General features: G+C 45.5%; 2 protein-coding genes across 6 annotated transcripts in view; both read right to left on the minus strand.

Moving 5' to 3' along the window:
• Positions 1–25,702, minus strand: ALDH9A1 (aldehyde dehydrogenase 9 family member A1). Of its 5 annotated transcripts, none has more exons than XM_083621418.1 (12): positions 25,560–25,702; positions 16,572–16,778; positions 10,191–10,336; positions 8,030–8,159; positions 6,160–6,294; positions 5,186–5,382; positions 4,356–4,496; positions 3,273–3,461; positions 2,308–2,395; positions 1,528–1,669; positions 1,074–1,186; positions 1–529 (listed from the first exon to the last, which is right to left on the minus strand). In XM_083621418.1, the coding sequence occupies exons 2-12, from the start codon at positions 16,750–16,752 to the stop codon at positions 435–437; spliced, it is 1,557 nt and encodes a 518-aa protein (XP_083477544.1). In that variant the 5' UTR covers positions 16,753–16,778; positions 25,560–25,702; the 3' UTR covers positions 1–434. The 5 variants fall into 5 exon arrangements, with proteins under 5 accessions (XP_083477544.1, XP_083477546.1, XP_083477543.1 ...); XM_083621420.1 differs by lacking the exon at positions 25,560–25,702 and adding an exon at positions 19,225–19,327; XM_083621417.1 differs by lacking the exon at positions 25,560–25,702 and adding an exon at positions 19,099–19,208.
• The window catches only part of TMCO1 (transmembrane and coiled-coil domains 1), a 14,637-nt gene continuing 8,904 nt past the window's right edge, over positions 21,144–26,876 (minus strand). The window contains exons 6-7 of the mRNA XM_083621431.1: positions 25,560–25,704; positions 21,144–21,556 (exon numbers count right to left, since the gene is read on the minus strand). Of these exons, the coding sequence (XP_083477557.1) occupies positions 21,458–21,556; positions 25,560–25,704 (244 nt within the window). The 3' untranslated portion in view covers positions 21,144–21,457. The remainder of the gene's footprint in view (positions 21,557–25,559; positions 25,705–26,876) is intronic.

Raw genomic sequence — 26,876 nt, forward strand, 5'->3', positions numbered from 1 at the left:
TTGCAATTAATACTGAAATAGCAGCTCTTTTATTTGCTCAGAAAACTGTGTACAAAAGTGCCAGATTAGAAAAGGTAGCAGATATATATGATCTACCTTCATTGCGGTAGTAGATGTCTAGTTACGTGGCAGCTAAAATAGAGAGCTCGCAAGCAGATATGTTGTCACAGCCCCTCTAAATGGGAGCAGGTGGTTTTTGGCATGCACTGCTCCTAAAGTCAGAAAATTAGGCAAGAGGCAGAATGTGAGAACTGGTGGATAGGAACATTTTCTCCTATCTTCACCGTGAATTATTTCAAGGAAGCAGAGTAGAATAAGGGAATTCAAAGAAAGAGAGGGGCAGCAAGAGCAACACACACTCCAGCCCCCCTCCCCCCATGGCACACAGCACTTCAGTCGAGTGTTAGCTGGAATAAATGGACAAGAACAGGCCATTAGAACAATGTTTCCACGTTGCCCATCTCCACGCAGACAGTCTTCAGCTGAGAGTAATATTCTATTGCTGCTTCACCATTCTCTCGGCCAAACCCTGCAAGAGAGAGGTCCATGGTAAGACTGCAACTCTATGGCTCCCTGTGAGAAGAACTCTGGAAAACTGCATGGCAGGAATTGCACCATGGAATGGAGAACATAGCATCTGATGCCACTATTTGCTCTTAAAAATATGTTTTTCCTTGTGAAGGTTTCAGAAGTAAGCTTGCTGGCAACTTACCTGTGAGAATGCAAAGGACCCAAGGGAAGGGACTTCCTTACTTAAGTGGATGTACAGGTGAACCTAAAAGCTGGAGTTAGCATGTGCATGTCCTTTCTCACAGGGTGAGCACTGCAAACAACAGATGTATGTATCTCCAACTGTTTCAGGCAGGCTGTATGGCCAACACCCAGAACGACCTTAAGCCAGAGGAACTAAATGACATCAGGATTCTTGGCGAGCACCACATTCCTCTGGAAGGCTGCAACTCTCTTGGTCCACAACCCAAGCTTGGCTAATATTTCCATTCCCTTTTGCCAACTGGTACGTAATATGCTGAGAACCAAAGCCCAGCACTGTTGCCACCAGCTGAGCAGCTCACCTGACATCTTGTATCCTCCGAAGGGCAGCTCCACAGGGCTGACGTTGTAGTTGTTGATGAAGCACATCCCCGCCTGGAGACCAGCCACGACTCGATGAGCCCGCTGGATGTCCCTAGGAAGCAGAAGGATGGGGTGAAGCACCAGTGTGTCTCCCAAGGCCCAGAAACCCTGCAGTGTTCCCTGGCCTTCCTATGGGACAGGCTAGAGTAGGCCAAATGCCACTAGGCACAGCTGTCACTTCGGAGGAATGCCAGCTGATGAGGATAGCACACAATTCCAACTGAGCAGAGGCAGCAAGCATTTGCCATCATGCTCTGGGCTGATGTGCTGCTTCCCAACTTGCATCTTCCACAGATGCCACATTACAGAGCAGGCAGCCCCATTTACTGTCCAGTCTGGCCCGTTTCATTTTCCATCTCCCTTCCTGAAACCTATGCCCTTCCTTGATGGTACCTGGTAAAGACACCTCCTGCCAGGCCAAAACGAGTGCTGTTGGCTCTTTCTAGGACTTCCTCTTCGGTGTCAAAGGGCAGGATGGACATGACAGGTCCAAAAATCTCCTCTTGTACACATGTCATGTTGTCATTACAGTTTCCTGAGAGCAACACAGAAGTGATCAAATAATATTAAATAGGTATGCAACTGTTCTGAATGCACAAGTGAGGAAGAAACAGATTCTCCCACCCAGTTATTCTGCAGTTATGAAACAAATTGGGATTTCAGAACTACCTGCTTGTTGCTTTAGATCTGGACAAACTATCAGCCTATAAATCTATGCAAGTTTATTTGAAAATAAATTCCACTTTGTACAACAGGACTTGCTTCCAAGTAAAGTGTGGACAGGAGCTCAGTGCCTGACAACTGAATTATTTACTGCACCCTCAATACTCTAAATATGAAAGCTTCCTGCATAAATAAAACTACTATGTAAGGAGAAGAAATTACTTCTCTGCACAGGAGGTTATTTATAGTACAGAACATTCAAACATGTGGACCTTGAGTACCATCCCAAACGAATCATCTGATCATGTAGTTCAGATCATAGCATTAGGCGCCTGCAGAACAATGAAAGGGGCCACCATCCTTTCTCAACCTCAGGAAAGATTATAAGGAAGCCAATTTCTTCAGCTAAAAATGCCATACAAATCTGTGCACTGTGCTCATCTTCCATCCCCTTCAGCACCAACATGGTACTGACCATGTTGGAGAATCAACCAATAATGGGGTTCATACCTAGCACACAGGGAGACATGTAAAAGCCACCACTCAACTTAGGGTCATCTGGCACATAGGCTTCTCCTCCACACAGCACCACTGCGCCCTGTAAATGCAAAATGTCCAGAGCAAACCATTAGACTCCTTAAAAGGAAACTATGGGAAGCATCCAGTGAAGTTGTTGCGTTAGCCATGGGTTTCCGTTTGTGCAATGGAATTTCCCCTCTCCGTCTCTTTCCCTCTTGCCCCCCTCCTTACACAGCCTCCCCAAATATGCTCCAGAGGGTTGGGCAACTCCCAGAACAGATTTAGGGAGAGGAGAGGGAAGGGAAGGGACAGAAGTTGCTGCAATAACAGAACTACTTTGCTGGACAGTGCCCTCTATTTATAGTCCTTTGACCAGTCCATCCTAGTCTCCATAGGGTTCTTTTGCAACTGACAGCATTATTCAGTCTTGAAAAGAGATAATCTGAGCACCATGCAAACAAAAGTCATAACCCTTGCCAGAAGGCAAAGTACAATTGAGGGACAAAGTCCTTAAATGTGAATGGTCAAATGGTCTCGAATTCCTTGGGCTTATGTTGACTCTGGATTTCATAACCTTTAATCTTGCAGGGAGAATGTACTCCAACAGATCTGAAGCGACCTGCTAGATCCATAAGCAGAGAACTGACAGCATGGCCACCCCTGCAAAAGAGCCCTATTTATTTGCTTGACATGAATGGCTGAATCTATTGTTGCTACTTATGGGGAGGTACAACACTGACAGCACATCCCACGAAGTCAACTTTCCTGTAAGTTATCAGGAACTGTTCAGATGTAGTCCCTCAGAACCTAGCAAAAGAGGGGAACACAACTTCATATATATCAAAATTCCATGTATGCCTTGCCAGGCACAGCCTTTGTTGTGAGCACAGAATATGGTGTCTGTATGATGTTCTTGGGGTGAAGAGAAGCTATCTGATATACTTCATGACTCTCACCTGATCCTTTGCTTGTTTAACAAAGCTCAACACCTTCTCCAGGTGGGAGTGGTTGATAAGTGCTCCCATCCGTGTGTCTTCCAGCAGGGGGTCGCCAATTTTGATATTCTGTGTCTGTTTCATGACTTCCTTGGTGAAGGAATTCAGTATCTCGCTTTGCACAAACACCCGAGTGCCATTGCAACAAACCTGAGGCACAGAGAGAGATCTAAGAAAGTACCAACCAACCAACCAACCAACCAACCAACCAACCAACCACACCTTGCTTGCTGGCTCTGGTAGCCACAATGAGCCACCTGCTCACTGGATCTTTGGCACTGATTTTAAATCTCCTGGGAATGGAGAAAATCAGACTCTTCCATACAGTACAAGAGTGTGAGCTGTAGTGCCACTTTTTGCATAGCAAACAAATGTTAGAATATAAGAATAGCACTGAAGTGTCTTCTTATGTGTCCTCTGAATATTGAGAATCTAGCCCACCAGAAAAACTGGAGCTGCCCTCCCTTGAATGAGATAAGAAAAAAGTTTGTTGGGAAGTAGAGCAGAAAGATTTTCTTAGAACCCTCAGTGCCACCATGTGGGGAAAATATAAAGAGCAGACAAGAGTGAACTACGGCATAAAGCAAAGCAGAAATGGCCTGAGACATTTGGGTGTCTATGGCCCAAAATCCAAATGGAACTCCATGTCAGTAAAAAATATAATCAAACGTTATAGTCTTGTTAGTGGTATCTTGAAGAAAGTCTGACTTACAGTTACAACATGAGTACTCTTGATGGAGCCTTACGGCTTCAAGTTCAAGAGTGGACTAAATACAACAAGTTGCATCAAAGGGGCAAACGTGAACCTAGCAGGCCCACCAGTAAGAAAGGGATAGGCCTTGGCCTCTCGCCCTAAATAGTTGGGACTTTACAGGCATCTGTTTTCATGTCAAGATCAGATTCTCATTTATCTTAAAAACCAAGGCCTTCCATGCTGCAGTAATTTAGAAATGACAGATTTCTTTTTCAGCTGTAGAAGAATGTTACCACTGAACTTTGGACTTCCCTGACAAGACATAAACAAGCTCCTCAGGAGGTCCACACCTCGCCTTGTGTGAGGAAGTTGGCCATGAGAGCTCCTTTTACAGCATTCTCCAGGACACAGTCAGAGAAGATAATAAGGGGGGATTTGCCCCCCAACTCCAGAGTAACTGGCTTGATCCCTTTGGCTGCCATCTCCATGATCTATTGAAGCAAAGATGGAACAAGGTGTATGAGCAACACAAGCAAGTCTATCACAACTCTGCAAAATCTCTAGACAAGTGAAAAGGGACATCCTCATTTGGGAGTCTGCTGAATAAGCATCTATATCTTTTGCTTACGGAAGATACTTTCTGGTGATAAGTCAGGATTAAATGTCAAGCAATTATGAGCCTACAGTGATGTTACGCTAACACAACTCTGTTTCCATGCATAAAAGCATTTTGTAACACATGATAGATTTAACCACTCAGGGCTGAAATTTCATCTTGCTTTTCATGTGTCCTTGCCAGACAATTCTCCAGCAACATGGATTGAAAGGCAGGCAGTGAAAGGCTAGCGCTTTCCCCAAAGGATACAACATGGAAAGCTCCGACTGTAAGTACAGTGTTGACATGCTTTACATCTGCGGCTTGCTCAAAACACACTGTCCTCTAGCAATTCAAAAGCCCAAAGGGATTTGACTGAAGCGAATGGCAAAGGCATAAACAGAAACTTCTCCTATCCTGCCCTCTGGGGCCTCTCCAGCTGGCCTTCCCCACTCCAGAGGCATGCCAGGTACTCCAAACTGGCCTTTGCATCGCATGCTTGCGCTCCTGTAGACTTACCACCTGGGAAGCCAGAGGGCTAAACTTTGCAGTTCAATATTGCCAGCCGGCATTGGTGTCCTGTACCTTGATTCCTGTAGGAATGCTCCCGGTGAAAGAGACCTTGGCCACATTCGGGTGCTGGCACAGGAACTGGCCTGTGGCAGCTCCACCTTGCACCACATTGAAAAGCCCCTTAGGAACTCCAGCCTCATGGTAGATCTCTGCCAGCATCACAGCGGAGACAGGGGTGAAGGGAGAAGGCTTGAAGACCATGGCGTTACCTAGGCAATTCACATGGGCCAAGGGGGAAAGAACAGCTGTGCATTAACTCTATCTGGAGGTGCAAAGGAGAAAGCTGGGGTGGGCAATGGATTTGGCCTCTCTGATCCCAGCTGAATGCCCAGTCCAAACATGATTGTTGAGTAAAGGCTTCTACTAGGGACAGAAGCAAGAAATGGAGCTACCACAATGCTCATCCCGCAAATCCCCATCTTAATTTGGTGGCCTCACAATCCACATTAATGTGTTCTCTCTCCTTCAGGGGACGCGGGTGGCGCTGTGGGTTAAACCACAGAGCCTAGGACTTGCCGATCAGAAGGTCGGCGGTTCGAATCCCCGCGACGGGGTGAGCTCCTGTTGCTCGGTCCCTGCTTCTGCCAACCTAGCAGTTCGAAAGCACGTCAAAGTGCAAGTAGATAAATTGGTACCGCTCCGGCGGGAAGGTAAACGGTGTTTCTGTGTGCTGCTCTGGTTTGCCAGAAGTGGCTTAGTCATGCCGGCCACATGACCCGGAAGCTGTACGCTGGCTCCCTCGGCCAATAAAGCGAGATGAGCGCTGCAACCCCAGAGTCGGTCACGACTGGACCTAATGGCCAGGGGTCCCCTTTACCTTTACCCTTTACCTCTCTTCTTCATCTGCCATTTATATACTTGACTTTATAATATTGCAGAGTATTGTTCCCTATTCCATGCATGGGCACCCTACAAAGCCACCCCCTGGTACTAGCTGTTGGGATGACACCCACATTCTCACTCCTCATATAGAGCATCTCTTTTACCACAGGCCAAAGCCGGGGCAGACTTCCAGCAGGCAATCTGGAAAGGGTAGTTCCAGGCTCCTATTCCAACACAGACTCCAAGAGGTTCTCTTCTCGTATAAGCAAAGGATCCGCCGGGAAGCTGGATGTGCTGGCCTGGACAGGAAGGACAAAGCAAGATGAGCAGGAGCACCACAGCTGGTCATAGTGGCTTGCAAAGTAAAAACCACAACAAACCAAACCAAAACATTTTAAAGAGGTAAGAATAAAAAGAGTATAAAACGTATGGTATATTTTATATTATAAAAGGTAAAGGTAAAGGTACCCCTGCCCGTACGGGCCAGTCTTGACAGACTCTAGGGTTGTGCGCTCATCTCACTCTAGAGGCCGGGAGCCAGCGCTGTCCGCAGGCACTTCCAGGTCACGTGGCCAGCGTGACAAGCTGCATCTGGCGAGCCAGCGCAGCACACGGAACGCCGTTTACCTTCCCGCTGGTAAGCGGTCCCTATTTATCTACTTGCACCCGGAGGTGCTTTCGAACTGCTAGGTTGGCAGGCGCTGGGACCGAACGACGGGAGCGCACCCTGCCGCGGGGATTCGAACCGCCGACCATGCGATCGGCAAGTCCTAGGCGCTGAGGTTTTACCCACAGTGCCACCCGCGTCCCACATTTTATATTATAAAAAGGATTGCAAATAAGTCCCCATTCCTTGAGTTCATTTGAATGGCTTTTTGCTTTGGATTCTGAGTGCAACCTTCTTCCTGAGGAAAAAATATTTTATTTAATTGCTCCAATTTACCACCTGCGTGGTTCAAGGTCACCAGTGACTGCAGATATTGATTTTTAGCCACTGCATGATCTTCCAGCACTATACTCAAATTCCCAAAGGTTTCTTTATACTGGTAGTTTTCCTTAACTGTATTTTTGAGGTGAAAGGGTTCTGTTTTGCTTTGTAACCTAATAGTTTTTGCATTTATTCCCTCATGGTGCTTTCTGTGATACGCTTTCGGCTCTGAATTGGCTACCTGGGCGGGCTGGGTGATACCTGGTTTTCAACACTGTGATCTATCAGCAGCTAAATATTGGGATATGCTGATACATCCACCACCCAAGTCATCTCCCCATTCCACAGAGTGAAACTCCCCACGTGCCCACTGGAACCTAACAAATTCAGCATGGAACCATTCTGTAGGGGCCCTGGATGGTTGTGGCTGCCTGTGAAGTTTCTTTCTGCAGCTTTAAAAAGAAGAAATAATGCATTTTAAATATTAGACTAGTGATGGGGAACCTCCAGCCTGCTTATTCGGCCTGCTAGGTCTCAGAGGTTGGCTCAGCAGGTTGTTTGGGGCAAAATTTGCCCATCATATGTGATGACAGGTGCAAGAAAGCTCAAGCTGTGGATACAAGGAAGAAGGATTGAGAATGCTTTAAGTGCACTCCCAATTTTTCCTTTGCATCAAGAAGTCACTGCACTTTAAACTTGGCACCTTTTTTGTTGCACCACATTTAAAAAGGGCCAACTTTCTGATGCAAAGGAGGAAGTGGTAATCCTGATTCTTTCCTTTGTAGCTGAGCCACCTGATGTCATATTAGTTTCAGCAAGTACACAACACTGCACACACGGAACCATTTTTCATGCCCAGTAGAAGAGCTGGACTCCAGACATCACTGCATAAAGCGGAATACAAGAATTCTGGAAAAAGTAGCAAACCATATTATCTAAACAACAAATGTTTCCTGTCTGAACATTCAGGCTCCTCCCATGACTTGAAGCTGTTACCCACATTTGACTTCTGTACTGTTCCAAGGAGTGTATTAGACGACATGGGAAGAATGAAAAAATACAGAGCTAATGGAACAGAACTAACAAATGGAGTTGCAGACTCTCACCTGCTAGGGAGCCAGCTAAGCCAGCATAATACTGCAGACACTGCCAAGATGTATCAATATCTATTCGGGCTTCAGTTATGGATTTGCCATTATTGATTGTTTCCAAGGTAGCTATTTCTTCCCTTCGCTCCTAGAATCCCAACAGAGACACAGTATGAATCAAACTATGCTAGCAGCAAGTGGAACTGGAATTAAGTGGCTGCCCAAGCTTCCTTTATATTCCACCAAAAGAAAGTCTGTGCCAAAAAAGTTAGAACTGCGAAGTGATATACATTTGTGCATATTTCTTTGTGCTCTATAATCAGCTATTTCTAGCCATTCATTTATTAAAATAATGTATATACCACTTTTGAAGCAGAACATGCCAAGGCAATGTGAACTATAATAACTGAAGACAATTCACTAAAACACTACATTTATAAACATTTATATCTGCTGTGTCTAAGGAACAAAAAAAAGGTACCGTATTTTTCGCCCTATAGGACGCACTTTTTCCCCTCCAAAAATGAAGGGGAAATGTGTGTGCGTCCTATGGGGCGAATGCAGGCTTCAAGAAGCTATCCGCAAGCCTTGGGAGCCCGGCACGACTTCCCTCGGGCTCCCAGGTCTTGCGGATGGCAGCCTGCGGGCTTTTCAGGAAGGTGGGGGAATTCCCCCACCTCCCAGAAAAGCCAGAAGCCGTGCGCTCTTTAAAGGGGTTGCGCGGCTTCTGCAGGCTTTTGCGAGGGAATCCCTCCACCTCCCAGAAAAGCCAGGAGAAGCCGTGCAGCCCTTTTAAAGAGCGCATGGCTTCTGCCGGTTTTGCGGGTGCCCTGCAGAGGCTTTGCGCGCAGCCGTCCCCAAGCTAGAAGAGCGAGACGGAGCCCTTCGTCTCGCTGTTCTGGCTTGGGAACAGCCTTGCTAGCCTCTGGAGGACAGCGGGGTGAAAGCACCCCGCTGCCCTGCAGAGGCTTTGCGCGCAGCCGTCCTCAAGCTAGAAGAGCGAGACGGAGCCCTCCGTCTCGCTGTTCTGGCTTGGGAACAGCCTTCCTTTGCGCGCAGCCATCCCCAAGCTAGAAGAGCCAATAGAAGCCGTGCAACCCCTTTAAAGAGCGTGCGGCTTCTGCGGGAGGTGGGGAATACTCCCAGAGTTTGTCGGGGCTGGTGGGGGAAGGCTTGCGGATAGCAGCCTGTTCTGGGGGCTGGGGGCGGGGGAAGCTCGGGCTTCCCCCGCCCCAGCCCCGCACCTGGGGGGGGGGGAAATAATTTTTTTCTTTATCCCCCCCCCAAAAAACCTAGGTGCGTCCTATGGGCCGGTGCGTCCTATAGGGCGAAAAATACGGTACAACAGGAAGGCCTCTATGAACAGATACATTTTTAGTAGCTGGTAAAATAGCAGTACTTTTGGCCCCTGCTGAATGCTCAGGGTGTGTGTGTGGGGGGGGGGGACATTCCACAAGGTGAGCGGCACCATGGAGGAAACATGCAACTCCAAGTAGCTGTAACGTGTGTGTCGGCAGGACGTGGCAGGACCAAGAGGGCTTTTCTCTTGAACTGCTCTTATTTACTACCAGCAACCTCCTGCAATGAGCCTTTAAGCAACATGCAAAATAAAAACAAACATTAAAACATATCAAAATACCACTAAAGTACAAATAATTCAGAATAATGCAGTCAGCCAACAAGAATAAAAACCACCTTAACTCTTTTTGGCGAATTAAGCAATGGCTATATGGCAGAGGCATAACGGCAGCTATGATCCAAGGGCCTCCAAGCACATGTCATATAAAGCAGCTCTGAGCAGTATGATAAGGTTGGGAAGGCAAGGACACCCCAAGGCTTTCAATCTGAGCAAAGGTGACTTTTACTTACCTAGAGCTGTTAATAGGTTAGTGATTGACACAGCACTGCAAACCAGAGTCCACAAATCTGGCTTCCAGGGACAAATGCACTTCCCTCTCTAGCAACCTCTCCTTCTATTGACACCTTGCACAAGATCTCCTCTCATTCTTCAAGTATTGCACAGAACTCAGGAGAAGAGAGAGGCCAGCAGCAACCACAAACTAGAGTTATTAAGCCAAGTCAAAACTGGTGGGCAATGGCTGAAAAGGTATCCCCTTGGAAAGCAGCCAACGCTGCCTGAGAGGAGGCTGGGCTGGCTCATGTGATTTTTAACACATACCCGGATTATCCTGGCAGCCTCCAGCAGGACAGTGCTCCGTTCCATGCCTGACTTCTGACTCCATATTTTAAAGGCAGCCTGTGCATTTTGCACAGCCAGATCTACTTCCTTCTCTCCAGAGAAGAGAAATTTGCCAATAACTCGCCCTGAAGGGAAAATAATAACAACAATAATAATTCAGGTTTCTAAAGCACAACTTGTTAGCATACCTCTGTCACAAAAAGCTTTTACAGAAGCAGGTCTTGCATTTTGATTTTATGTTACTATTACAGATTTATCTGAATGGCCACATTCCTTAATTTTGAAAAGCCACAATCCAGAAAGAGGATTATTATTTATTACATTTGTTTACTGCCCTTCATCCTCAGATCTCAGGAAGGTTCACAACATAAAAATATACTTAGACCAATGCACACTTAAAAACAAGCACCCAAGATAGTCCACATTCAGCAACAAGAAAAGCAGAATTCTGCACAATCATACTGATTAAGCAAGTTTAATTTGTAAATTGTTTGCTTTGCATAATGTATCCTGTTTCCACCAGTCATTAGGAAGGTTAAAAGTGGAGGCAAAACTGGTTTCTCCTACATTTCCCCCCATGCTTTTACAGTTCTATGATGAGTTGACTGAAAATCTTTTGAGATGTCAATAGCTATTACTTACATGCTGAAATCATATGTAACTGTAAGATCCAGAAACTTGGTAAAGAGAGTATTTTTCAGAGTTATTGGAAAGCTGCCTTTTCTGCACTTGCAACGGATTGGGCTTTCAGACTCCTCTTCCTCAGGCTGGTTCAGGCTGCCTGGGCAGGGTGGTTCTCACAGGTTACTCTGAGCTGTTTCTTCTTCTTCTTCTTCTTCTTCTTCTTCTTCTTCTTCTTCTTCTTCTTCTTCTTCTTCTTCTTCACATTTGTGCCACTGTCCATTTCAACTAGCTTCCCGCCACTCTCAGCAAGCTCTGATTCTATCGTCTCTTTCTTCTTCTTCCTTGATTTCTGCTTGTAGCTCTGAAGAGTCTGAGGTAGATGAGGCTGCTGCTCCGTGTTCTACAACACTCTCCATGACCTTCTTTGTCTGGCTCCACTGGGACGACTTCTTTTACGCTTTCCTTTCCAGCAACCCACATAGTTATACTTCCAGGCCTGGGGATTTTTCTCATGGGGCTTGCTGTGAGTGTCCAATAAGACTCGCCTTGATCATCATCGTCTTCTGGGCAGCTTTCAGGACAAGCACCCACTTGTGAGCGTAGGTGTCTTTCCATTATCACATGCTTGATTTTTGGCATAACTCCATGACTGCAAGTACTGCAGTTGTCATCAAGGTACTGGCTGTCCAAATGGCCTCTCCTTTTGTGCTGATAACAACTTTCTTATGGACTTTGAGGCTGTCTTCACACCACAGCAGGCCAGGTCACATGCTCTTTTCACCATAACAAACGGCGTTCACTGCATTGTCCTTCATAAACAGTCGCTTGCAGGATGTTTTTTTTTTTAATATAATTTTTATTAGCAGGCCAATCAAATCACATTATTTCCAAATCACATTAGTTCCAAATTATACAGCCAGATTTTTAAATTTTTGTTGGGGGTACCCATACTTCAAGCTCTGAACAGGGGTCCAAGCATCACTTATATTGCTGCTTTAATTAGACAGTTCTATCCAGTTCTGTCCAGATAGTCTCTTTATTACTTTCCTCATCTTCTTGTTGTTATCATATACTCCTTTCTTTGCGATCTCTGATAATCTTCACAAGCGGGTTGAAAACAAACATCCTCTGTGTGGGTTTTACACTCTCCAAAAATCATATCACATAAGGACAGACGCCATTTCCACACCTCCGTAAAAAACTTTCCCTCAGTCTGTCCGTTGATTTTCCCAGGCTTGCCAAGCATATCTCAGAGGGCTCTGCCAGGTCTAGATCACATTCCGATCACCATTCACACTCCGATGACCCTGGTCTTCCTCCCCCCGTCCTTCTTAGGCAAGCCTGTCTTGGCAAGACGCCATTTAAAACTGTGTCATAAAACTTTCCTCCATTCTCCGATGTTTACCAATCCTCTTTGATCAATAATTCACTCCACACAGTTCTTGAATTCCTGCTTGTGATTAATAAATTGCAATGATTCTTCTCTCTGGGGTGGAGGTTTATTAATACTCACATAAGGCAAAAAAAAGAAAAGTTATTTCCTCCACCCCCTTTCCGTTTCACTCCAAACATACCAGTCTCTTAATGGTGATTCATCACTTGATTTATTTGTCCCGTCCGTCGCTCCGCTCACAGAGATCCATTAATCAGCAGTCTTTACTCCCGATCTTCACTTGATGTATGTGCTTTAGCTTCTTTCCAATTTTATATTTCCAATTATATATTTCGAGCTAAAGCGAACCAGTGCGCTGATTGGAGACAGCGTCAGGAAGAGCCGACTTCACCCGAGGGCTTGTGCCAAGTGTCCGCACCCCCTTCTTTCGAATCCAGGGGTGAATTATGGACACCGCTGGCAAGGCAGTCCCCCCCCATCTCCTTGGGGGGGGGGCGGGAAGGCTGCATACGTCCCATAGCAGCCTCTTAATTACCTCGTGTGGGTCGGAGAGATGTTATTGTCGGCCATCTTCCAATGCGCCACCTGGTGGCCCCCGTCGCTTGTAGGATGTCAGCAGCTTCTCCAAGGGGAAGATCACCCTCCTGAGAGAAGTCTCATACTTGCTGTTGTCATATTGCCACTAGGCATCCAGCACTGTCCTTCTCTCCCATGACCCCAGATCACACTTGCCAAAGCTCCTGCTTCTGATCTGCCACTCTCGGCAACGAGCCCAGGTGCACACATAGCATCCAGATGCAGGTCCTGGCTGCACAGCTCACCCAGAAAGTACCCAATCTTCTTTCTGGTTCATATTCATATGCATGTGGCTTGCTCAATGCACACAATTAGACCCCCAGGCACTTTGGGGTCCAGTGTGCCACTGTGCAGTCTTCTCAACATGGAGGATGCAGCAGACCCAGACCACCACTTCATAGAAGAAGGGCTGGGAGGCTTGTTCTAATTGATGAAGCCCATCCTTACACACTCGCCAATCACTCTCCTTAAGAGATTGCACCCAGAAGGAAGGAGTGTGTAGCATGCTGTCCTCACTTTCAGCTTGTCAAAGTTCTTGAGATGTAAAGGCCATTGTGATATGTCCAATTGAGCCTCTCTGGATTCAGGCTTGACAAGGAATTCTTCTGAATATTATACATCAGCAACTATTTATTGGGCAGGGTTTCTATTCTTTCTTTTTCCTATGCTTCTTAAGAGACAGAGTGTGGTTCATCTATTATGTTCTGCATAGGACTGCAGGCTGTGTGCTGAACAGGAAAAGCTATTTATTCTGCAACATGGCCTACCAAGAGGAAAAGCTTGAAGCGTCCCATCACACCCATGCCTGCACCAGGGGTAGGCAATTCATGGCCCTTGGCCTAATTTCATGAAAGTGGCGAGGGGGGAAACCGGAAGAAAAGGGCAGGCAGAAACTCACTTACAGCTCTGTCCCTGCCCACCTTTAGCAGGGTAATTAGCCATAAGAACACAAATTGATGTTCAAGACTAAAGTATTATAAATTTGGTTCTTTGGTGTCAATGAACAAGACAATAATTAAAAATAAAATAAGCTTATATAAGCAATATTCTATGCCAATTAAATTGGGTGGGAAATGGTCTGACTTCTCAGACACGTTGGAAACTCAGCAACCTCTATCCCATTTGATGGCACTGCAATGGCATCAGGACACTCTGGTTTATGATGGAAAATGCATTACCACAGATTTTTTTAAATTGCCTTTTCTCCCCAAATAGTTTTATTGAATAATATAACAAGCCAAGTTCAATATTTGCTTGTTGTTGATTTGCTAACTGTAGCAAGAAAGTGATTTGCCAAATATTTGACACTGCACATCTCTGAAGAAATTGCTCCAAAAGGTTTGTATTGAAAACAGGACCTGACATTATATTGTGTAGACAGACATATAAAGAGACATACATAGAATCATAGAGTTGGAAGAGACCACAAGGGCCATCGAATCCAACCCCCTGCCAAGCAGGAAACACCATCAGAGTCATACACAGGGAACTGAATAAATGGTGTTTATTTATTGATTATTAGAGAGGGGGGAATCCATGCTTGAGGGAAAATGATACAGTAAAATATCAATGATTTTTGGTAAATGACAGACAATAAGACTCTCTAACTTATCATAGAATCATAGAGTTGGAAAGGATTCTGAGATTCATGTAGCCCAACCCCCTACAATGCAGGAATCTCTGCTTAAAGCATCCCTGACAGATGGCCACTCAACCTCTGCTTAAAAACCTCCAAGGAAGGAGAGTCTACCACCTCTCGTGGGAGACCGTTCCACTGCCAAACAGGTTACTGTCAAAAAGTTTTTCCAGATGTTTATTTGGAATCTCCCTTCTGGTAACATGAATCCATTGGTTCAAGTCCTACCCTTCAAAGCAGGAGAAAACAAGCTTGCTTCATCTTCCATATGGCAGCTCTTAAGATATTTGAAAATGGTAATCCTATTTCTTCTCAGTCTCCTCTTTTCCAGGCTCCCTCAACTGATCCTCATAAGGTCCTCATAAGGGTCTGGAAGCTGGGCTTCCAGACCCTTGATTACCTTGGTCACCCTCCCCTGCATATGTTCCAGCTTGTTAACATCCTTCTTAAACTGTGATGCTGAGAACTGGACACCACAAGCAGGGATGAAACTAGACTTGATTTCACCTGGGTCAAAAACAAGGTTTTAGGAGCCTCAATGGCGCCCCTCTGAAGACTTCACCCGGGGCAAAAAACCCCTGGCTAGCCTTACCATAGCTATGGCTCTGCCACAAGGCAGAATAGAGCAATTCTATTGCTTCCCTTGTTTGCATCTGTTGATGCAGCCTAGAATAGCATTCCCTTTTTTTGCTGCTGCATCACTCATGTTTAGCATGTGGTCTACTAAGACCCCTAGATCCTTTTCACATGTACGTCTTATAGTTGACCAGGTGTCTTATAGTTGTGCAGCTGGTTATTCCTGCCTAAGTGTAGAACCTTAAATTTGTCCCAACTGAAATTCATTCTGTTAGCTTGGGCCCAGTTTTCCAGTCTATTAAGGTCATCTTGAATCCTGATTCTGTCTTCTGTGGCATTAGCTCCCCCTCCCAGTTTGGTGTTTTCTACAAATTTGATGAGCATCCTCTCAATTCTTTCATCCAAGTCATTTATAAAGACACTGACCAACATTTTTATAAACATCTTTATCATTTATTATTGTTACAGCAAATACAATAGTTTAAAAAATACATGTGTCTGGACAAAAACCAGTACTCCACTGTCTCCATTATTTGCAAGTCTTGCATATCAGCCCTCAGCCACATTTTTTTACCAATCAGCAAATTCAAAGTTCAAGCATTAAAAGATAAACAATTCAGAATGCACCTTGGCACGAGTGCAGCCAGCCAACAGCTTCAAAGGTCATAGATTCCTGTTTCTTCTGGTTGGAATAAATCTAAGCCAGAAACTTATTTGAATAATGTAAATAGTGATGTTAAATTCTCGAGAATAATCTTTTGGAGAAAATTCTTGAGAATATTCTCAATTAATGAAAATATTGGAGAATTTTCATTTAAAATAGTAGAATATGGCACCTTGTACCATTGAATGGCACTGCAAAAACCAGTTACTGACACTAAATAAAAATATAGAAACAACAACTGTTTAAATCAAGGCCACCTCACATGCTGTTACACATAATTGTATAGGCCTAGGTACTTTAAGTGTATAAAGCATTAAAGCTACTTTCTGTAAAAATAATCACACTGTATGGCCAAGGGTATAGAATTGCTAAGAATAAGATCACACCAAAATAGAAAAAAGGCTATTACATACAGTTGAAATACATATGAATTCAAATGTTCATCATATTAAATGAAAAGCACTTTTAAAACTAAAAAAAATTGTTTTCTGTAGCTCACATTTCAAAACTGCCAATGGTGAATGACACAAGGCCCAGTAATGTAACTGGATCAAAAAAATCATTATTCATTACTTACACTGCCAATATCACAGCTTGACTTATTATTTACTAGGTTTTTTAAATGAGTGTTGTAAAACTGGTTCTTACACTAGAATTTACAGTTTGTGGAGTGGAATTTTCTAGTAGAGAATATTCTCGAGAATATTCTCATTCTCGATAATATTCTCACCTCACATCACTGAATGTGAATGTTATCTAAAATGCCAAGTCAATAGCAAATTGATGTACTACAGAGTCTGGGGTGGGGATTCCAAAGCCACCTTTTGCAGCAACTGGGCTGCACTCCCTGAAGCCCACATCCCCCCAGAACATCACCCTGGAGATAATTACCAGTTGCTGGTTCATACGTCTCCTCGCTGTGATCTCCATCCACAGGTTCAATGCGGGCACCCTCTCGGTAGTTGAGGGGCTGCTGCAGCTGAAATGTGCCAGTGATGGTGCTCATTGCTGCACAACGGAGCAGACCAGGAAAACCAGGGAGAATGAGTAAGAAGCGGGGACTGTGAAGCATCTGACAGCTGGCAAGCAGGAACAAGGCTGCATTGGACAGAAGAGAGGCCTATCAACCTCTGCTCCTGTAAAGCAGCAGGCAAGGTGCCTGGGAATCCGCCTACTGCTGTGTCATTTATCTGAAAGATTTATATACTGCCCTCCATAGAGCTACCAGGACAGTTCACAAAAACAATATAAAACACACTATCTTATCAAGTTTTACCCTTCAAAGAATTTCAAGCATGTCTATAAAACACAGAGCCATGTACAATCCACTTTTAAACCCTCCTATTATTTTACGCAATTGGCTACAGATTGTCCCCAAGAGATAGGCCACACAAATCAGCCAACAGAGGAAAGGCTCCTTTCACCTTGTGCCAAGTGAAATCCAGTTGCTCAGAGCCACTCCAGAGCTGTAGAGGAGCACTGTGGGAGAGGGCCTAAGCATGGCACCCAGAAAAATCAAAAGCAAGAGCAGCAAAAGCTTCCTGAAGAGTCCTGCATCCATATGGGTGCTGTGTGCAGGGTGGCCCTCCAAACTGGCTCTGGAAGGCGTCAGGGGAACCCCCCAGAACAGCCCATGGGGGTGGGGGAAGGGACGGAGATTAGAGTACGGTGTTGAGAATCTTTTGCAAGCTGTTTTGAGGCTCCACAAACGATGCATCCTCGTCCCCAGGAGTAGTCTCTAACTGCATGGGTGAAGGATTCAGGGTGGCCCAAAAGCTTCCTGTGGGATGTATGCCCCTATCTCTTACTCTTTTTTACAGTTTGTTCACAGAACTAAGATTCCCAACACAACAAAGGTTCCGAATGCACATTAAATGCATGGCTGTGGATGTGACTGGGTCAAATGTGATTCAATAGCATCTCACAGAGACACTAACACATCAAGATGAGCGTCAAGATTTGGAGGAGTCCCAACATTATTTTAGTGTGCATACCCTCTATTCCTTCATCACTTCTATATACCACAATATCATGGGCAGCGGCACAGCCCCCCGACAGGTTCTTCTTCTCAGAACCACATTTGGCCAGAGGCTATTCAATACTGTCTCATGGAAGACACTCTCCTGGAGCAAAGTTTTATTGTGGCCCTAAGCTTATTTGGGGGGAGGGGGCACATATTAAGTCCTTATCATTTTCTACATATTTTAGTAATTATTTGTGGGAAGAGAGCAAAAGAAATGAGTTAAGGGAGTTTAAAGCATGAAAATCCATATGCTCAAGAGTATTTTACTTTGTTTCTTGAAGTTGGAAGTGCTTTTCTGTTTGTGCTTTGCTGATAAAACTCCACAGGCGCAGAGAATATTTTTAGAATCTATACAAAAATTTTTTCCTTCCAGTAGCACCTTATAGACCAACTAAGTTAGTTCTTGGTATGAGCTTTCGTGTGCATGCACACTTCTCTATCTGAAGAAGTGTGCATGCACACGAAAGCTCATACCAAGAACTAACTTAGTTGGTCTTTAAGGTGCTACTGGAAGGAAAAATTTTTTGTTTTGACTATGGCAGACCAACACGGCTACCTATCCAGTGGCGTAGCGTGGGTTGTCAGCACCTGGGGCAAGGCAAGTAATTTGCGCCCCCTAAGCCGTGGATTTGCGCCCCCTAAGCCGTGGATTTGCGCCCCCTAACCCATGGATTTGCCCTAACCCCAGATGTTGCGCCCGGTGCGGCCCGCCCCCCCTGCACCCCCCACGCTACGCCACTGTACCTATCTGTAATTTAGAATCTATGAAAGCTCACGCCATGACCAATTGGCTGGTCCTTAAAATACCACCAGGCTTGCTTTATGGCGCTTTAGGGGGGCAGGAGGGGGGGGCTACAGCGCCAAACCCGGCTTTGCTGCAAGGTCCTCCTTGACTCCCAACACCATTTCATTTCCCGCTTTCGGCCCAACCGAGGCAGCGCCGCCCAGCTCCCATTGCCTCCTCTGCAGCGGCCCCGCTTGGGGGGGAGCGAGGTGGGGGCGCCAGGCGGAAACGCCGCTCTCTCCCCACAGGCCTCCCGCCTTTAACCACCGAGGCCTCTTCGAAGCTGGCGGGGGGGGGGGGCTTAGAAACCCCCCCTTCGTGGTCGGGGGGGCGGCGTCGCAAGTCCTCGGGCAGGAGAAAGCGAGCAACCAACTGAACCACAGTAATGACAGCGGCCCTTGGCGCCCCCGGCCCAGCCGACGCCTCCCTCGGCGGGACGCCCTTCGCAGGCCCCGGCCAGGGAAAGGGGAGGCCCGTCGCGGAAGGCCCAGCGGGGCCTCCAAGCGCTTCTCCGGGCGCCGCCGCAGGCGAAGGGGCTTCCCGGCCCGCTGCCCTGGGGGCGCGGTGGGACCCCCCCCGTGGGACCCCCCCCTCCCACGACCCTCACTCACTCTGCCTCCTGGCAACGTCCGCGCAGCCCCGGGAGCGGCCGAGGGAGCAGGCGGGGCGGGGGGCGGGGCGGCCCTTGGCGAGCGCGGCGCGGGAGGGGCCGCCAGGACCCCGCCCCGCCGCCTCACCTGAATCGGGCTTTCCTTTGGGGCAGAGAGAGGATCCAGGCAGGTTTGAAGACTTGCGTGTTGAGGGGAAACCATCCGAGACACAGCCGCTCTTTTTGTTGCCCCCAAATTCGTGTCCCCCCAAACTGCGTCGTGCGCACTAACTGCTGTCTCAATAGGGAGAATTCTGGCAGCGCAGTTCTCTACCCGTCTACTCAGAAATAAGAAATAAGCTGAGATCCATGAGACTCACTCCCAGGTAACTGCAACCTAAACCCGGTGCTCTTCTAAATGTATTTTTTAAGCAATTATATTAATGCATACCAAAAATGAATAAAAAGAAATGTTTGCACACAAGTTATTACAATAATGAAAACCTATTGTACAGTTGTATCTTATCTTGATAAGTGCGATAAAGCTCATTGTTATATAAACTTATTTGGCTGGTTATTAGTAGCTCTTCTATAGGAAGTTAACTTATACTTTGTTATGGCAGTCCATACTGCTCTGAGATTGAAGGTGCACAATGCTTTTTCCAATTTTATGCTGCGCAGTTTCGCAGCAATAAGATTTGTTACTATTTCCAAATCATTTAATACTGTGTTTTAAAGTATCCTAATAAAGTTCTGTGTTTGCAAGGCTATGATGCACTGTTCTCCTCTCCTCTCCTCTCCAGGACCTTAAAGCACCCCTTATTTCAAATTAATTGAATTTGGGGCAGTTCAAGATGTTTTACATGATGCTGCTGGCAGATCTTTTTTTGCCAAAAGGGAGATCAACTACTGTAACTCTAGCTTCTGTTTACTGACCCAGTGAGGGCCCTTTCTAAAAAGAAGCCTTCAAACTCTGATGTCTTTTCAAGAAGGTGTTGTCATGTTAAGGGTAAAGGGGACCCCTGACCATTAGGTCCAGTCATGGCCGACTCTGGGGTTGCGGCGCTCATCTTGCTTTATTGGCTGAGGGAGCCGGCGTACAGCTTCTGGGTCGTGTGGCCAGCATGACTGAGCCGCTTCTGCCGAACCAGAGCAGCGCACGAAAACGCCGTTTACCTTCCCGCTGGAGCGGTACCTATTTATCTACTTGCACTTTGACGTGCTTTCGAACTGTGCTAGTTTGGCAGGAGCAGGGACCGAGCAACAGGAGCTCACCCCGTCGCGGGGATTCGAACCGCCGACCTTCTAATCAGCAAAGCCCTAGGCTCTGGGGTTTAACCCACAGCGCCACCCGTGTCCCAAGCACCACCCGTGTTAGGTGATTAAAATGTGATTTCTGATGGTCACATGGATAGCAAGGGCTCCATAACTTCTAAAATGAAAACACAAGCCAATACTTCACTGGTGCTTGGCACTTGCTTCTCCCAACTTTTGTTTCTAGCCTCATTCCCACCAGCTATACAGTCATATTGATTTTGTCCCTTTGTCTTCTGCTGAATCATGCAAGCGGGCACCTGGCTCGGCAGTTCCCTCCCATGATGTTGCAGCACCACCTGGTGGTCAAGTGGATTGGGGAAGAATGGAAGTCGTATTTGGAACCAACACAGAAGGAATCAGAACTGCGACCGTATGGGAGGGAATGAAAGCTGTCATACAGGAAAACTGCATCAGCAAGACAGGAGACATGAAGAAAATGTGTGCCTGGGAAATGACCCATCTTGAGGTAGTTGTAAAACTTTTGGAGCAGCACTACAAATGGAGGAGACTGCCAGAGACTTGAAATCAAGCCGCCATTTGACTCAGCAGCAAGCCAAGCCCCCCTCAGCTGTCTCTTGACATCGCTTATATACAATGCTAATCTTAACCAACTGCAATCGAAAAACATCCAGGGGAAGCCAGTGGCTGAAACAAACCAGTGCTGCCGTTCTGCAGCTGTTGGGAGTTTGTGGAATAAAAGCCTCCCTCAGAATAGTGTCTGAGGTGAACTATATGAACTGGAAGCACAGAGACAAAACAATTTTTGTTTTATTTTCACTTTGGTAAAGGTAAAGGTTATTACACAAGAAAGAATACTACTGCTGCTTACTTCTAAGTCACACTTTTCTCATCAAACAGCACTCCATTTAATTCCACTAATATATTTCTCCACTGCCTCAGAGTAGTAAGTACAAGATCTAGCCCAAAGATGTGCTTCAGTGCTGATCTCTTTGCAAAACAAAGGTATGATAGTTACATAGGCAACATGTTCAGGAAGCCTTCTGTGCAATCCAGAGTTTCTTGTAAAGTCAGGATGTTTCGACTAGTGAGATGCAACTCTTATTTCAGGAGAACTTCCCAGATTGAGGTGGGGGGCCAAGGAATCCTCCAGCTTGCTTGGTGGCAGCTCGAGAAGGAGCCAAACCCAACAGCTTCTGAATATTCTGGCAAACAGGAGAAAAACACAAACTCACATTGGTTTGCTTTCGTGCAAGGGTGTGCATTGTTTAGGGCCCAACTGGGGTGATTTAGGGGTCTTCTCAGCATAGTCGGAGCAGGGTCCCCACAAAGCCTTGTTGTATTTGTACTCTTCTATATGGAATAGCTCTATGCTTTGCCCACAGAGCACTGAAGAGCACAGCATTGGTTTTCACTAACTAAAAAAACTTTAAAGTTTTTAGAAAACTGTATTTTACTGCAAGCAAAGAAACAAACAAAACCAGAGTTCTTCCAAACTCTGCAAGGAGCATTCTAGACAGCCTTACATTGCCAGGCCTATCAAGAGGTGTGCAAGGTCTAGCACTGGAAAGGCTGGTGTAAAGTTGCAAGTTTTAAAAAATGCACAAGCTAGAATACACACCACTCATCCACCTTTTAATTGCTTAAAGGTAAGAAAGAGCAAGAGACAAACCCCCACTTTCAAAATATGAAACTGGGAGGCTCTGACCCTCCAATACACATTAAACCCCTAGAACCTTGAACTGGTTGAAAACCTCATTCCCCTTTCTCCAACCCTATTTCGAAGCCACTTTTCTCTTCTATTCTGCAACCCCGCTTTGCTTCAAAGTCTACGCAGCTGCCTCCTCTCCTTTAGGGCAGCTCCCCTTGCACACAGGACACCTCCATGGGGAACCTCCTGCACCTGTCTCCTCCCACCAATTGCAACTACAAAGCACCCTTTACACCTTTCATCCAGTTATGAAGCTGCCACCCCCATCTGATTCTGCAGACCCTTTCTTTCGTCCCTTGGCTTTCATTTTTGTCCCCATTCCCATGCCTACCTCTTCCTTTATTGCACCCCATTTTTCACCTTTCCCTTTCCCCTTCCCCCCTCCTCACTCTTCTCAACTCTTTTGCTCCCAGACCGTTATCCTCTCTCATATTCTGCGGCCCTCTTTGTGCACCCCTAATCTTTAAGTTTGCTCAGTTAGACATTGCCCACACAGCAGTGTTTGCTTGTAGATTAAATGTATGTTCAAAATTACTACACTGAACCTGGACCTTCATGTTGAAGACAACACAGGGAACCAGGAGTGACACACATTGTATGAAGGTGCTATGGGATATTTGAGGGCTCTGCATCCTTGTGCACAAGGCAGCAGAGAAACAGAAGAGAGAACAGTGCAGCAAGAAAGGAGAGATGCTGAAAGGAAAAACGGGGCTATTTTAATCAACAGCAGAAGTTTAAGTAAAGCAGGGATGGACCTACACTAGTGGACTTTCCCCCCTCAAATAATGCCCCCCACCCAGCTGTAACAAGGAGAAACAGCAGAGATTACAACACAGAAGCTAACACCAAAACACTTAACACAACAGAACCTTTCCAAACTGTACTCAGTCCTTCCTTCAAACTGCCACTTCCCCCACCACCCTCTGCTCTCTAACCTCTGCCATTATTTGAAATCACCACTTTCCCCTTCTTATTGATTGATTGAATTTATATACCGCTCTATACCTGGAGGTCTCAGGGTGGTTCACAGAAAAGATCAACATAAAAACCACCAACTACTTCACCCTTACTCTACTCAAACCTCTGCTGAGGTTTAAAACCACCATTTTCCTCTCAGTGATTCCCTATACCCACTTCGCTCAAACTTCTGCTGTTGTTTAAAACAACTACTTCTATCATCTCTCTGTTTCTCCTTCCTGGCTCCCATGCCACAGCTGTTGCGCAACCAGCCTTGTCTTTGCTCCCCAATTTCACCTTGACGTTATGCAAATCCAGGGTTGTAATGACACGCTCCCAAACCTCCAATGGGAGCTGTACAGTGATAGACCAGTTGAGATAAAATTAAAATAAATTATGGAGGAGAGTGAATCCTTTTTACTTCTGCCACAAAAGTCCCGTCTGCAATTGGGCATGTTTAATCCACTTTGGGGATAGCAAATTTCATTCATTTTGACCAAAATTCACAGCAGTTTTTAGATTCTACATTATGGTGAACAGGGACCGAGAGCTCTGTTTTATACAGAGTGACATGGAACCCCAAACACAGATCAAAGTAGAGGGAGCACAGAGTGACTCACACACATACAAAGCAAAACACTCCATTTCTTGTCCCACTACGTGTTTGAATTTTCTCAGCAATGCTAAAACTACTCTATTACCAATAACTGCTTCTGGGACACATCACTGTGCTGCTTTAGCATAAACTTAAGATCTAATCATGCTACCACTTGACACAATCATATCAGCATTGCCCACCACTCCTGTTGTGAATGATAGTTTTGCCTATGGTTAAGCTCTAACTGAATTATCTCTGACTATACTTTTGCGCTCCATTCAACTCCAACTTTAAATTCTCCCAACCCCCATTTACACGGTATGTCTGCATATGTATCTGTATGACACCCCCCCCCCCGACAATAGAGCACCTCACCCTGTATGCATTTGATGAATGGGCTCTAGTCCATGAATATTTATGTTGTAATAAAACTGGTTAGTCTTTAAGGTTCTATAAATTAATCCATGCTAACAGAGGCAACTCAGTTATGGAAGAGGAAATGGGAACAATCTGCCTTGAGTCATTTTAATCAGCCAAATTGTCACATGGAGTGAGCAGAGGAAGAACAAACAAGGGACAGGATGTACATCTTCACACCGAGTCCAGATGCTGGTCAACTTTCCCAGCCACTTAAGGGTCCTTGAAAAACAATCCATGCAGCACTTCACACCCTCAGCAGGAAGCAGGAAGAACTCCAAGGCAGGATTGACGTGCCAAGGGGACATGGAAACAGCACAGAGGAAGTTGCTTACTGCAGGGAGATATTTCAGGCAACCTCAAGCTCAAGTCAGGAGTGAGCAGTGTCCCAGCCAAGGCTCAAAACATTTCCTCAACATCAAAACATCCAAGGGCAAATCAATTGAGACCTAAGCTATTCACATCTCCTGGAGATCACCAGTGCAATGGCCTCAAACATTCCTCCCCGAAGTGTGAAAGAGTCAAATCTCTGCTACCCTCTTCCAATCAACAGTTCTGCAATACTGCAATGTCTCTCTAATGTACTTCCACTCATCAACAGATTCCAAACAATATATTATAATGTTTATACATTAATGTACACACATTTAATTTGCGTGCATTCAGCTTTATCCGCTTCTACAAAAAAACAAAAAAGGGGGTGGGAGTCCAGGGAAAAAAGACTGGCCGTCCCACCCACCCTTGCACTTACTGTGTTTTGACTACATGCGATTTTGGCTTTTGCCGCTTTCCCCAGAATGTAGCCCCAGCATATTTTGTGGGGTTACTGTATTGCAATGTCTAATGGGACGGCCTCTGTGGTGCATGTGAAACTTTAGCCCATGCAGAATGAGGCACCTGTTAACCAGAGCTAGTTATTGGGGCCATGTTACTCTTCCGTTTAAACAGCTGCAATGGCTGCTGGTTTGTTTTCAGCACTAAGAACTTATGACCAGTTTACGTAAAAGATCACTTGCTCTTATATGAGTCTGTAACTGCTAAGCATGTCCTGCCAATTTCTGAGTTGAATTTGGCTGTTTTTAAAATAGGAAGTACAAAGGCAAGGATACTGAGGACATGGACATGAAATACCATTATTATAATACGAGACTTCAGATATGCTTACAAACACAGTCAAAACAAAAATACTTACGCTAGTCATTTGTGGCCTCCAAAAATAAGGGAGAGCAGCGCTCACTCATTTACAATAATCTGGAGACAATTCTTATTTGATACATGTGCCCCCTGAATGAGTGGTTATTTAATAAGCCCAAGAGAAAATATCAAGCTCATATGAATGAGTATCAAAATGGTGGAAGGTTAGAGGAAAGGAGGAAGAGAAGGCGGCTACGGCTGCATCTTTATATCACAGCATTGTAGTTGTGCCAGCCCTCTTTATCAATTATGATAAAAGTAATAAAATGTGAAACACGGTGTTCCCAACAAAGTTTCTGAATAAGGCAACCCTCCACAGAGTAGCACTTACCTGTCGAATAGACATAGTGCAGAGAATGTAGAGGAAGATGAAGGAACAATCTGTATAATCCTCACCCAGAAGATTACGATGGGACAAACCCTGGATGTAGGAAAGTGGCACAAAGGGGAGCTTGGCAACTACTCGGCCATCAAATCTGGGAAAAGCATACAGATGTACTTGGTTATCAGTACAAGTTGTCTGTGGTCCAGACTCACATTCTCCAAACAAGGCAGCAGATGGAGCATTTAAGCCAAACAGTGTAACATTCAATGCACAGCATGAAGAGGGTTGCCATATTTCAAAAAAGTGAAAACCGAGACACAAAAGTTGTTTCTTGGGGGGGGGGGGGCGCAAAGTCACTGAGCTTTTGGAAATTCACCAAAATCTAGACGTATGGGTTGCCATACGTCTGGATTTTCCCAGACATTTCAGTGACTTCCGCCTGGACACGGTTTCCGACTGACATATTCTGGCTATATCCAGGAAATACGCTAAGGAATCCATCTTAACTAAAATCACTCAGAGGTACCAGATTTATGGTATTGTAAGAGCTGCTGAACTGAACTGACAGTTTGATCTTAGAGCTGTTTGTGCCAAAGTATGGAATACAGTGGTACCTCGGGTTAAGTACTTAATTCATTCCAGAGGTCTGTTCTTAACCTGAAACTCTTCTTAACCTGAAGCACCACTTTAGCTAATGGGGCCTCCTGCTGCTGCCACGCCGCTGGAGCACGATTTCTCTTCTCATCCTGAAGCAAAGTTCTTAACCCAAGGTACTATTTCAGGGTTAGCGGAGTCTGTAACCTGAAGCGTATGTAACCCAAGGTACCACTGTAAGTCTGTAAACACATGCTGGTACAGTCAAACCTCGGGTGTCTAACATAATCTGTTCTGGAAGACTGCTCAACTTCCGAAACGTTCTGACAACCGAGGATCAAAAGGCAGCTGGCAAAGTCAATGGAGAAAAAAGAAAAAAACTCCCCAGAAGCCATTCGGTTTCTGAAAAACCTTCGAAAACCGGAGCATTTACTTCTGGGTATTCAGCGTTTGGGAGCTGAAATGTTCCAAAACAGAGCCGTTTGGGAACCGAGCTTTGACTGTAGTAAAACTTACCCAGAAACAATCCGATTGTGAAGAGTGTGCCACCAGGAACCTTAAGCCACTGGAATACTACAAGGACTACAGGAAATTTGTAGCTCCCAGGTGAAAACGCCAAATTTAACTATATATAGTATTTGGTTCAAAGCAGATTAGTCGTCTCCTGATTAGAGCAACCACAATTTCTTTAGGTGTACAGAGATAAAGAAAAACCCTTTTGTTTACTTC

Source organism: Podarcis filfolensis, assembly GCF_964270895.1.
Source record: "Podarcis filfolensis genome assembly, chromosome: 6".
In the NCBI taxonomy this organism is placed as follows: domain Eukaryota; kingdom Metazoa; phylum Chordata; class Lepidosauria; order Squamata; family Lacertidae; genus Podarcis; species Podarcis filfolensis.